The sequence below is a fragment of the Juglans microcarpa x Juglans regia genome, chromosome 4D, assembly GCF_004785595.1.
Source record: "Juglans microcarpa x Juglans regia isolate MS1-56 chromosome 4D, Jm3101_v1.0, whole genome shotgun sequence".
Classification (NCBI taxonomy): Eukaryota; Viridiplantae; Streptophyta; class Magnoliopsida; order Fagales; family Juglandaceae; genus Juglans; species Juglans microcarpa x Juglans regia.
The window spans coordinates 12,406,215-12,417,937 of record NC_054600.1 but is presented as its reverse complement, the minus strand read 5'-3'; the positions used below and the strand labels follow the sequence as shown (position 1 = coordinate 12,417,937).

General features: G+C 37.2%; 1 protein-coding gene across 1 annotated transcript; it reads right to left on the bottom strand.

The window, feature by feature from the left end:
- Positions 1 to 6,139: 6,139 nt before the first annotated feature.
- On the bottom strand, positions 6,140 to 11,723 carry LOC121260930 (phosphate transporter PHO1 homolog 3-like). Its single transcript, XM_041163019.1, has 12 exons — positions 11,123 to 11,723; positions 10,635 to 10,992; positions 10,466 to 10,514; positions 9,380 to 9,451; positions 8,894 to 9,023; positions 8,661 to 8,781; positions 7,646 to 7,904; positions 7,442 to 7,546; positions 7,142 to 7,336; positions 6,652 to 6,930; positions 6,424 to 6,560; positions 6,140 to 6,279 (listed from the first exon to the last, which is right to left on the bottom strand). Exons 1-12 carry the CDS (start codon positions 11,721 to 11,723, stop codon positions 6,180 to 6,182), a joined length of 2,406 nt encoding a protein of 801 aa, XP_041018953.1. The 3' UTR covers positions 6,140 to 6,179.

Below are 11,723 nucleotides of genomic sequence, written 5' to 3'. Positions count from 1 at the left end.
CTCCAATTATGGGAAAATCGCTAGTTCGTTATGGAAAAGGGAGACAATGGGACTCCAAGAGGTTTGGGCTTTGTAAACATCATCAGGGCATTTGTTGTAGACATCAACCTAGCATTTGTTGTCCTATTTGTTGTTATTGCTTCATGCTTCTTGGTCATTCTATACAAACTTATGTCATTTTGGTTTGTTACACTTTTGGTTGTTATTTTTGGCGTAGGCGGTATAAGGGCTTGCAAACTTGCTTGGTTGCTTTATTATCGAGCATTTGATGTTGTTTGGGCAGTTACCAAGATATCTAATTTGCCCGGATACAATCAGCCACCACCATATGATTAACAGTATTGTTATCCTCCTTCAATAGCTGCATTTGCGTACTGGTATGGAAGTTTTATCTTCCTATTACTTGAGAGCTATGGTGTAAGGAAATTGGAAGCATACCTTTTTGTTCTCATTGCAACAAGGGCAGTCTCTATTACTTGGATGTCCCGCCTTGTGTATGAGGAACTCAGAGAAGCATACCCGCACCTTGTGGGCAAGGTGCTCTAATGAGGAGAGATTGTCAAGAACCCTAACTGAAGTGGGGAAGTCTGCACGTGAAAAAGTGAAGAGATGAAATATCAGTTAAGTCTAAGGCCTAGTCTGGATAGTGAGATGAGATGAGATGATCTGTAAGTAGTAGTGAAATTATTTGAGTTCAGATGTTTTTGGGGGTTTTGGAAAATGAGAGAGAAAAAATTGAATAAAAATATTATAAAGTTAAACTATTGTTAGAATATAATTTTTTGTTTTGAAATTTGAAAAAGTTAAATTTTTTTTATATTTTGTTTGGAAGTTTGGAAAAGTTGTGATGATTAGGTAATGATTAGATGAAAAAGTTGAATATTTAAAATTGAAAAGTATTTGTGTTTATAGTGTTTGATTATTAAGATAGGATGTGATGAGATGATATGAGATGTGATGTGAGGCTTTCAACATCCACACTAAGCCAAAGTAAGAACTAAGTGACACTGTTTTGGGAAGACGGAAATGATGTGTTTTAGTTTACATTAAACACTATGTTTTGTTGACTGTAAGGCAGCTTGTTGTTTCTACGGTCTTTTTAGAATTTCTTGCTTTCTGTTATGAGTTTGTTATTACCTTGTAAACGTATGTCAGGGATGTATGGGATGTATAAGGGAACAAAAGGGGCAATGTAGAGAGATCATCTTTGAGCTTGTAATCAGTTGAACATTCTGGAGGAAGGGTGCCTCAAACTAACCATTGTCATTCCTTCACTTTTTTTTTTTTCCTGAATTTATGAAATTATTCGTTCTTCTCTTTTTCCCATATTTCCTTTGTTATTCCCTTTTCTAGTGAGTTATCCAGTAGGTTCATAACACATTAGAGCTCGCACTACATGGAATATGAGAAGTATTCCATTTGGCGGACAATGTGATGATGGCTACAATCTCTCTAATGATGCATACAATCTGCCGATACTCATTCACGGTATTGTGATTGAGAACTTTGTAGATAATTTCTAAGTTTCCTTCCTGTGCATGTGATATGTTCTAGGTGTTGGATCTGTGGAGCCTGGTTTGTTATTTTGGTGACCCAATTTGATGACCCAACTCACCAAGGTTTTGTCATGATTTTTTGGTAGAGTTTCAACGAGGCTTGGGCCATGTCCGCTTCGGCTTGGGCCGATATTTTTCCACTGTTTTGATTCAGGAAGTGCCAGACAGATAGTTCGCTCGAAATTCACACGACAGGTCACTCAAGCGAAACTCAAGCAAAGAGTTCGTTCGAGATTCGCTCGACACTCCGCTCGAGTGAATAACGTAAAAAAGTGAAAATTATGATTTCTGCCGTGTGATACTATAAATATGTACTTAATGAACAATATAGTTGGTTTTGAATGGTAAATTTTGCCCGAAAGTGTATCTTGTCATTCCTTAGCATAATAAAATTATCTACAGTTCTGTGGACGTAGACATGTTGCTAAACCACGTGAATTTTGTGTTGTGTGATTGTTTATTTGCTTGCTTTTACTTTCTCGGTCATCGTTTTCACAACAGTAGGTTGAGATTCTTTGCTTTCAAGGCTGCAAGGAGAGTAGCTAATGCTTCACCTATTATGGTTAGGCATTTCTTTGTCCAGTCATGGAGCAAGTGACCTTTGGAGTTTTTGGTAGCTTTATGTATAGAAGTAGAGGGTGATAGATGAGTCTTAAATCTTCCTTGATTTACCCACTTCCTTCTAACACAAGACATTAATGTGTTTGGACAACATATCTTAAGTTATTAACCTAAATTTAGGGATTTAAATATGAGAGATTGCCATATTAATTAAGTTTTAAAATATTTATTGAGCATTTGATGCTACGTTAAAAAATTCAAATAGAGAACCATATATATTACAAAGCTCACTTTATTTATGCCTCTCTCTTCTACTTTAGTCCCTTTAGTATTTTTCGCATACATTTATTCACTTAATTAGCCCACCAACTAGATAGTTGGATTCAAACATTGTTGAGTAATGATATACATACAATACATTTCATAATACATGTTATAATATAAGAATATTTTTATAAAATGGTGTTACTTTTATAAGATATTTTAAAAAATATCCCTATTTTAAAAGCATTATTGTGTAAAGATTTAGGCCAAGATTTCAATGTCTTGCATAATATTTGCTAGAGGAGATATTATGGAATACCTACAACATCAATTCTACTACAGACAATCATTTTCATGCACAAAATTGTGCACATCCCTAACGTGGCGTTCTACCACAATCATTTTTTTCCGAACTCTATGTTAACCAAAATCACCCGTGTTTTGAAGCTAATTGTCAGAATTTAAGTGGAAGGATGGCTACCTCGCAATCTCTCTCTCTCTCTCTCTCTCTCTCTCTCTCTCTCTTAATTATTAGAGGTTGTTGTCAAGCTGCTTCATCAGCTTCAGCACATTGGCTGTATTAGGCCCATTTGGATAGTGAAATGAAATGAGATGATTTTAAATAAAAGTTAAATAAAATATTATAGAATATTATTTTTTAATATTATTATTGTTTTAAGATTTGAAAATGTTGAATAATTTATTATATTTTGTGTGGACATTTATAAAAGTCGTAATGATGAGATAAGATGAGATGAAACTGTTTCTGTATCTAAATGGAGCCTTAGTGTGAATCCCCTAAACATAGAAGGGAAATGGCGAAGTAAGGCTTGGAGCCTTTGAAAGAGCCATGGAGGGGGGACCTGGAGGGAAAAGTGGTTATGGTGACGGGGCCATCCCCCGGAAAAGTGAAATGTGATGTTATGTAGGTTTTCTTTGAATTCCACACTTTCAAGAAATTTGAGAAATGTCTCAACTCAACGTTCATTGCCCTTATACCGAAGAAACAGAGGGCTACGACAGTTGAGGATTTCTGCCCTATAAGTCTTGTAAGTGGAGTGTACAAGATTATTTCGAAAGTTCTTGCAAATCGGCTAAGCCCTCTTTTGGAACAAATTATTTCTAAGCCTCAAAATGCATTTGTTCGGGGAAGACAAATCATTGATTCGGTCCTTATTGCCAATAAGTGCTTGGATCATAGGCTACGGGAGGAAGTTCCGGGTATTCTATGCAAGCTTGACGTGGAAAAGGTTTATGATCATGTGAATTGAGATTTTCTTTTATATTTGCTTGGGAGGTGTGGATTTGGTGATAGGTGGATTTCATGGATTTGACATTGTATCTCTACCGCTCGCTTCTCAATATTAATTAATGGCACCCCTGCTAGCTTTTTTAACAGTTCTTGTGGTTTGAGGCAAGGGGACCCATTGTCTCCTCTACTTTTTGTTATCGTTAAGGAAGCACTTGGTCAGATGGTGAAAGGTGTTGTGGATGGTGGTTTGTTATTTGGATTTTTGGTGGGTAATGGTACAAATGGTTCTATCTTAATCTCACATCTCTTATTTGCAGATGATACTCTCCTTTTTTGTGAAGCGGACCACGGCCAGATTCAAAATTTACGAGTATTTTTGTTATGCTTTGAAGTTGTTTCGGGGCTTAAAGTGAACCTTGGTAAGCCCAAGATGGTTGTAGTGGGTGTGGTGCCTAGTCTCAATAGCCTGGTGAGCCTTTTGGATTGTAAAGTGTCATCCTTGCCTATAAAATATTTGGGCCTACTGTTGGGAGCAACCTTTAAGGCTAGAGCGATTTGGGATGGGGTTGTGGAGAAAGTAGAGAAAAGGCTAGCTGGTTGGAAACGGTTATATTTATCGAAAGGGGGTCAACTCACCTTAATTTAGAGCACGTTATCTAACATCCTCACCTATTTTTTTTATCTCTATTTCCTTTGCCTGCAGGGGTAGCGAATAGGATTGAGAAATTATTTCAAGAATTTTTGTTGGGGGGGAATGGGGGAGGAATCAAAAATCCATCTTGTTAAGTGGAAGACAGTTTGTTCTCCAATTTCGAATGGTGGTTTGAGAGTGTGCAACTTGAGGATTTTCAATAAAGCTTTATTGGGGAAATGTTTATAGAGGTACCACCAAGAGAGGGATTCACTGTGGAAGTAAATCATAGACTCCAGAGTACTTGGGGGGGTTGGTGCTCCAACTAAGTGGGGGGGGGGGGGGGGGGGGGGGGGGGGGGGGCTTATGAAAATTTATTAGAAGGGGATGACAGAGTTTAGAAAACCATATTTGTTTTGTGGCTGGAGAGGGCACCAGAACTAGGTTTTGGCAAGATGTTTTGTGTGGAGATTGCACTCTTGATAGGGCGTTTCCAAGTCTCTTTCGTTTTGTAGCTAACAGGGAGGCCTCCGTGGCGGATCTGAGGGTATCTTCTCATGGTTCCCACCAGTGAAATGTCCTATTTAATAGGGATATTTATAATTGGGAACTGCACACTATTTCAGAATTTTTCAGGTTGATATACTCTACGGGAAACAATACGGCACAGGAGGATAGGATGCAGTGGAGGTCCAAAGGCAGCAAGAAGTTTATAGTCCGGGAGTATTACAAAATTTTGGCATCACAAGGTAATGCTCCATTCCCTTGGAAGAATATTTAGAGATCTCGTGTGCATTCTAAAATAGCTTTATTCATTTGGACTATTGCTCTTGGGAAGATTTTGATCACAGACAACTTGAGAAAGAGGGGACTCATTGTGATAGATTGGTGCTACTTGTGTAAAAAGCAAGGAGAATCGATGGATCACTTATTATTGCATTGTGAGGTGACAAGGGTGCTGTGGGATGAGATCTTTAGAAGAGTTGACGTCGCTTGGGTAATGCCTCTGAGGGTGGTTGATTTACTGGCTGGTTGGAAGGAGATTCAAGGCTATCATCAAGTGGCAGTAGTGTTGAAGATGATTCTTTTGTGTATTATGTGGTGTATTTGGGCGGAACGAAATGAGCGTTGCTTTAAAGGTAAGGAGCGCACAATGGCAGAGCTTCAAAATTTTTTTATACGTGCTATTGCTTTGGTTTTCTGCTATTGTACTTAGTGGGAACAATGCTCGTGATTTTCTGTCCTTAATTTATCGTTCCTAGAATGTATTTAGATGTTCTTTTGTATACTCCTTGTGTATACGGGTTATGCTTATTTCATCCGTATTAATGAAATTTTCCTCTTACTTTAAAAAAATAATAAAAAAAAATGTTTGAGTGAAACTCTCAGGTTCTTATGTTATAGCGGGGTTTTTTTTCACTAAAGTAGTGCTACAATATTTCCCATTAATTTACTCTTGATTAAAAGTTTGGTAAATTGATTTTCCGTCACTTCCTGTATTTTGGGTTACCAATGGTGCTCAAGCTACGGATCTAGATTCTTATCGATATGATTGCAGCTATAAGTTGGGGTTTTCTGTATGTCCTGAATATTTCACATTACATGAGTCTGTTTCCCTTTTCCCTGCTTCCATTTATTCTTCTTTAAGGTTGAAAGTAAAGAAAATTTACCTTGAATATTTAAGAACATGATTGTGTTTCTTTCGTATACTCCCCGTGTATATGGGCTTCGTCTATTTCATTCATATTAATAAAACTGTCTCTCTTACTTCTAAAAAAAAAAAAGGAACATGATGCATAAAAGGGATTCTGTGCTGCAACATGATGTGCAAAAGGAATTCTCCACTGCTTGGACTAAAAGTGGGGTATTTGATTTTCTCACTGTGTTTTCAGTGTGCTAGTTCCGTCCTTAATTCCTACTCATCCTTGTCTTCGTTGTCATCATAGTTGAAGGGCAGGGGAACAGACTTGAATGCACGGTACTTACCAACATTGTTCAAATGCTCATTCTCCAACCTGATGTAAATCACAAGAAATTGAAAACATTAAATTTGTGCAAATTCGCAAAATGCAATAGTCCCCTTTCTTATCCATAAAAAAAATAAGCTTATATAAACATGTCAGAAATTTTACTCCAAAATGACCAACAATCTTGGTTACCTGAAGAAATTCCAAATCCCACGACGAATGATTTCTAGGCAGGCTACAATGGTGATTATAGATTCTCTATGTAAGAAAGACACCTTGATACCCAAAACAGTTTGCAACCAAGCAAACCTGAGGACGACATTCAAGACCTGTATGCATATATTACCATGAAATTACAGGAAGATGGTTTAGAGTCAGATTTTGATGAAAAACTCTCTCCAGTTGAAGTCGTTTACTCACCATGGCTCCAAAATATACACTTTTGTGAGGGATCAAAAGCTTGTCTCTCAGCCATCGGTTCTTAGATTGCCGTTGCAGGAGTCCCCAGTCCAAGACAAGGTCCCAATATGTACTGACAATTGCTGCAATGGCTGAGAAAATCCATGCTAGCATCCTCCAACCCAATCCCTTGTCGAGACTGTAAGCTGTTCTCAAGCTAACAGCCACAATTGTCACAAAATATTTCAGCCCGTTGTATCCTTGCATAGCATCTTTCTCTTCAAATAAGCGACGGAGGCACTGAAAAAGAATATGAGGGAACAAGTCCTTGCAACAATAATCATTATGAGTTGTGGCAAAAGAAGAAATTGAGCTTTAAAATATCATTTGTTTTAAAAGCTTAAGTCTCACATGCATGCCAAATGGCACGCAGACCCATCTATTTTAATCGAAAGTGGAGTAGATTAGTCGATGTTGGAATTCAAGACTATCGTTTTGTTGAGTAGGGAACCTGAAGGAGTCGAGACAAGTACGGAATCACTGCAACAATGAAGTAGAAAGTCTTGAATACGTCACTCTCTTTGCAAGTGTTTTGTCTCTGCTTGTAGTCTCCCCAAACGTAGTAGCATATGTAGAACTCCAAACTTCTCAAGGCTTGCACTTGGCTAGTAAACTGATCCGCCAAGAAGAAATCTGGGAGCGTGACCTGTCATATAAAGAAATTCATAAATGTCTATTAATTATTACAAACACCCACCTCAGTTCAATTTCATTAATCTCGTGCATCATGATCAGTTGTCGACCACAATACCTTGTACAAAGGAGCACAGATACAGTGAAAGAGACATGTGAGGAAGAAGAAACGACTTGAACGGTACAGAATGTTGAATGGAAGGAATAATATGATAACTACAAGCTGCAGATCACAAAGAGAGGATAAAGTTCAGTACCGTATATATATTCAGAATTAGATGGGGAAAAAGTAGGTAAAGTACTTCTACATATACGAACTTACAAGAACCAAGTTGAGAGGCAGAAGTTCTGTCAATGCTTTGTAATCATTCGTTTTTGGGTCCCTTTCCATGTCAAGGTTTAAGAGAACACTAGCTAGTGCTAGTGCTGCAAGACCAAAGCTGAGGAGGAGAACTTGTTGGTAGCCCAACTCGGTTCCTTGCTTGAAGCCGAATATGAAGGAATAGTTGACTCGGTACCGCCTCCAGAAGTATATGTTGGCAGCATACATTAACATGTGCAGAACTATGAAGCCAAACAAACTGCAAGAAAGGAAGGAAGGAAATTTAACATTAGAAAACTAGAGAAAGTTTTAAATTTCCTGTGTCTTGGATTGAAAGCATATTCATCTGAATCTTTTAGTTTTAAAAAGCTTAAAGGTGCTCACAACGAATCCTATATATATATATATATACATATATATATATGTATGTATGCTGGTCTTGTGATGTGAAAAGAGTTTATCCAAGTTGATAGGCCAGCACAAAACTTGCCAAGTCGAATGACTCATTTCCTAATCCATTTACCCTTGTTTGGATTCGAAACTCACCTCAACTCATCTGATCATTACAACTTTTCCAAATTCTCTCACAAAATATAATAAACAATTCAACTTTTTCAAATCCCAAAACAATGATAATATTAAAAATAATATTCTATCAATATTTTATTCAACTCATCTAAAACCATCTCAACTCATCTCTGAATCCAAACGGGATCTCTTAACACATGTTTTCTCTCTCTTTCCTTGCCATTAATTTTCGATATGCTGTTAAAGTATTATTGATCCTTAGTTCTAATCCTAATTGTACATTTATCTTCTAATTCTCAATTAAATATCTTATCAGATTGGTTCACATGTGAAGAAGTAAATAATTAATATCATGCATATTTCCATCTACTTAAACTTTTGGAATAATTAGTATTATAGACGCTTAAATTCAACATGGAAGAATGATTATACAGTTCTTAAAAATCTGTCGAGTGGAGATGTAATCCTAGAGAGAAATGAAAGTTACCTGTACAGGGGAAACATGTTCTCCATATATACGGTCGCCCCTTTATTATTCATGAGATTACGAGCGCGTATAATTAAAATAAGAGCTAATATCAGAGCTGCCGTGCAGCCAGCAAAAAAACCTGAAAAATTTTCCAATGAACAGATCCAAAGGGGAAGAAATGGACATTAGATTTATCCCCATAATTTCTTCGCTGTTAAGAAGTTTAATTCATACTAGATCAAAGACCTTACCCATGGAAAATGTAGTCCTATGTCTTTCTCTCTTTGTCGTGGGTCTTAAGAAGTTCATGCCTTTAGTGCGGTTAGAGTTGGAGAAATGCTTGATGAATGCAGCTTCGGTCCTTTCCATAAGCTTGGTAACCTACAATGGCAAGTGGCTTATATATATCAGAATAGAAGGAAATAGCAGTACTGGACAAAGTAAGTGCGTTTGGCTGCTGAGGTGATCTCAGATGATTTGAGTTGATCTATGAATAGTAATATTTTGTGGGTTTCATTGAGATGTATTTAAATGTATGAAATAGGTTGAGATATATATTTAAATGCATGAGGTATGTTGAGATATCTTTAACGAGAAGTTAAAAAAGTAGTGAATCCTATTGATAATTAGTTTGAGATGGGTTTGACACCCAAACATAGCCTTAGGTCTGATTCATTTGAGGTGGAATGATCCTTCTCTGCTTTCATGTACTTTGCCTAGGAATATAGAAATCTCACCTCATCAGAGCTTCCGAGGAAGGAGTTATCCACCATCTTCATGTAGGATTTTGATGCATCCCTTGAAGTAATCTGCAATGTTAAGGTATAAATACAAGGACCAAAATATCAATGTTTAACTCTTAGAAAAAGAAGGGTAAAAAAAAACTCTTAGAAAAAAGAGAGAAGCCTGGCTATACAAATGGGACCTAACCATAGATGCCCCTCCAATTTATGTCTCTGATATGGTTACACACTAATAATCTAGTCCTCTACCAAAAACGGGTTTTTCTAAATAACCAAATACAACACTTCGGCTAAGGGTCAAATCGGATATCATATACACATAAAAAACAAAGGGCCCTGGTTATTGAAAACGTGAAGAGACATGATTAGGAAAGTAACAACTTTTGCATTTTTTATTAATTCCAAGAATTCTGGGTGTTACAGAATCACTATTTATTTCTACTTCTTGGGCTAAAATAACAAACAAATAGGCCTGACTAGAACATAAACACATATTATATGTTGTACTTGTTGATTAAGAATTGTATCAATGTTATTTGTTATTTTACTAGTCGGCTTGTACAAATTATTTCTCTATAGGATTAGAACATCTTAATATAATACTTTAATAATGGTCCCAACTCCACTGTACTTTTTTCCCAATTTCAGTTATGAATAATTCTTTTCATCAGTCATTATTCACTACCTCACACCCCATACCCTATGAAAAACACCCCACTCTATGAAATAAAAAATAAAAATTGTCGGGTATGGTGTGTGGCGGTGAATAGTAGTTGATGTATAGCAAAACTCTTCAGTTATATGTTTCATGTATGATAGATCAACTTATTAAGGAGAGTTTGACTCATTGGCAAGTGTATAAAATGATAAAATACAAATGATTGAATTCATGTCTTTGTATTAGCTCAAACGTTTAAGATAGTTGATGATTAAATATTTATATAATTATTTTTTCCTCTTCTAAGCTTGACAGTAACGTCTTGGCTAAAATATGCATGAGGCATGATGATAATGCCCAATTGGAAAAGAAGTTTACTCTAATTGGAAAAGAAGTTTACTCTTTTTGGTGAGGGAAAATACCTTATCATATTTCTTCATGATCTTTGAAAATGCCAGTGTATTCAAGAAGCTGTCCCAATCATGGAAATGTATCTACTTCATTAGTGGAAAGAAAAAGAAGAAGAAGAAGACAAGAAAATCCAACTAGATATAATAATTAAAAAAAAAACTAGCAATATATGCCTAATACCTGAAGGTTTTGAGAAGCCGGAGCTTCTGGTAAAATTCAATAATAGCCCGCTTAAGTTGTTCTTCAACTTTCCTAAGATTTTCCCTGCTGAAATTCAGCTCCGTCTGCATAGGATAATGGAGGATGCTCTTAATAGTGGAGCGAGGAGTCTCCCGGGTGTTGTTTATTTTCACACGATCAAGTACTTCCAGAGGAGCTGGTCTACTGGCCCTGATGTTATTCGGCCTCTGTTCTTGAACCTTTTGATTGACAACATCAATGGTCTCCTCATCTTTTTCCTGATCACTCGAATCATCTGATTGTCCATGGCTATTCGATCCCACCTCTTCAATCACATCCATCGACATGACAATTCTTCCTGCATATATATGTGTAATTTGAAAGAAACTACTTAATCTTCTTTTTTAACATAATCTACTCGATCTTTTTGATATAAAAAAAAAGTCAGATCCTTCGATTAATATCTTCGTAATATATACAAAACTTACTACTTGCTCTGGCCCCTCTCGGTGTTGAAGCCGACAACGCAGCTGCAGAAGCTGCGACATCTGAAGCAAGACGAGTCATCTCAACTGATTTATCAAACCAGCCTTGAGGATTCTCCACTTTTATTTGGAAAGCAATGAAAGCATCCATTTGCTTATTCAACATATCCGCTTCCTTCATCACCTCCACCACCTTAGACCTGTAAAACTTCTCCACTTTATTGAATTCATCGTCGAGCCTCCTGAAGTAAACCAACTCGTACTCTCCCCCTTCGTCGTCGGACATGAGAAACGTAGTCTGATAGCTTTGTGAGCCATCCCGGCTCACGGAATTTACGAGAATGGCTTGGCTTTCAATGTCATGATCATCATCGCGAGTAGTGGATGATGGGCTTGTGGGGTGGTGGTTGTATCTTTGTGTAAGGCCGCTAAAAGCTCTGTAAAGTGTGAGCTTTCGCTTTAGGCCGGATGGGGTGGCCGGTGGCCGGTTTCTTTGTTTGAAGTGTAGGATGTCTTTCAACAAGGTTTTGAGCTTACCATAATCCATGTATGCTTCTTGCCATTCGGGCACCATCTGTGCCGCGAATTCCTTTCCGAACTTCAT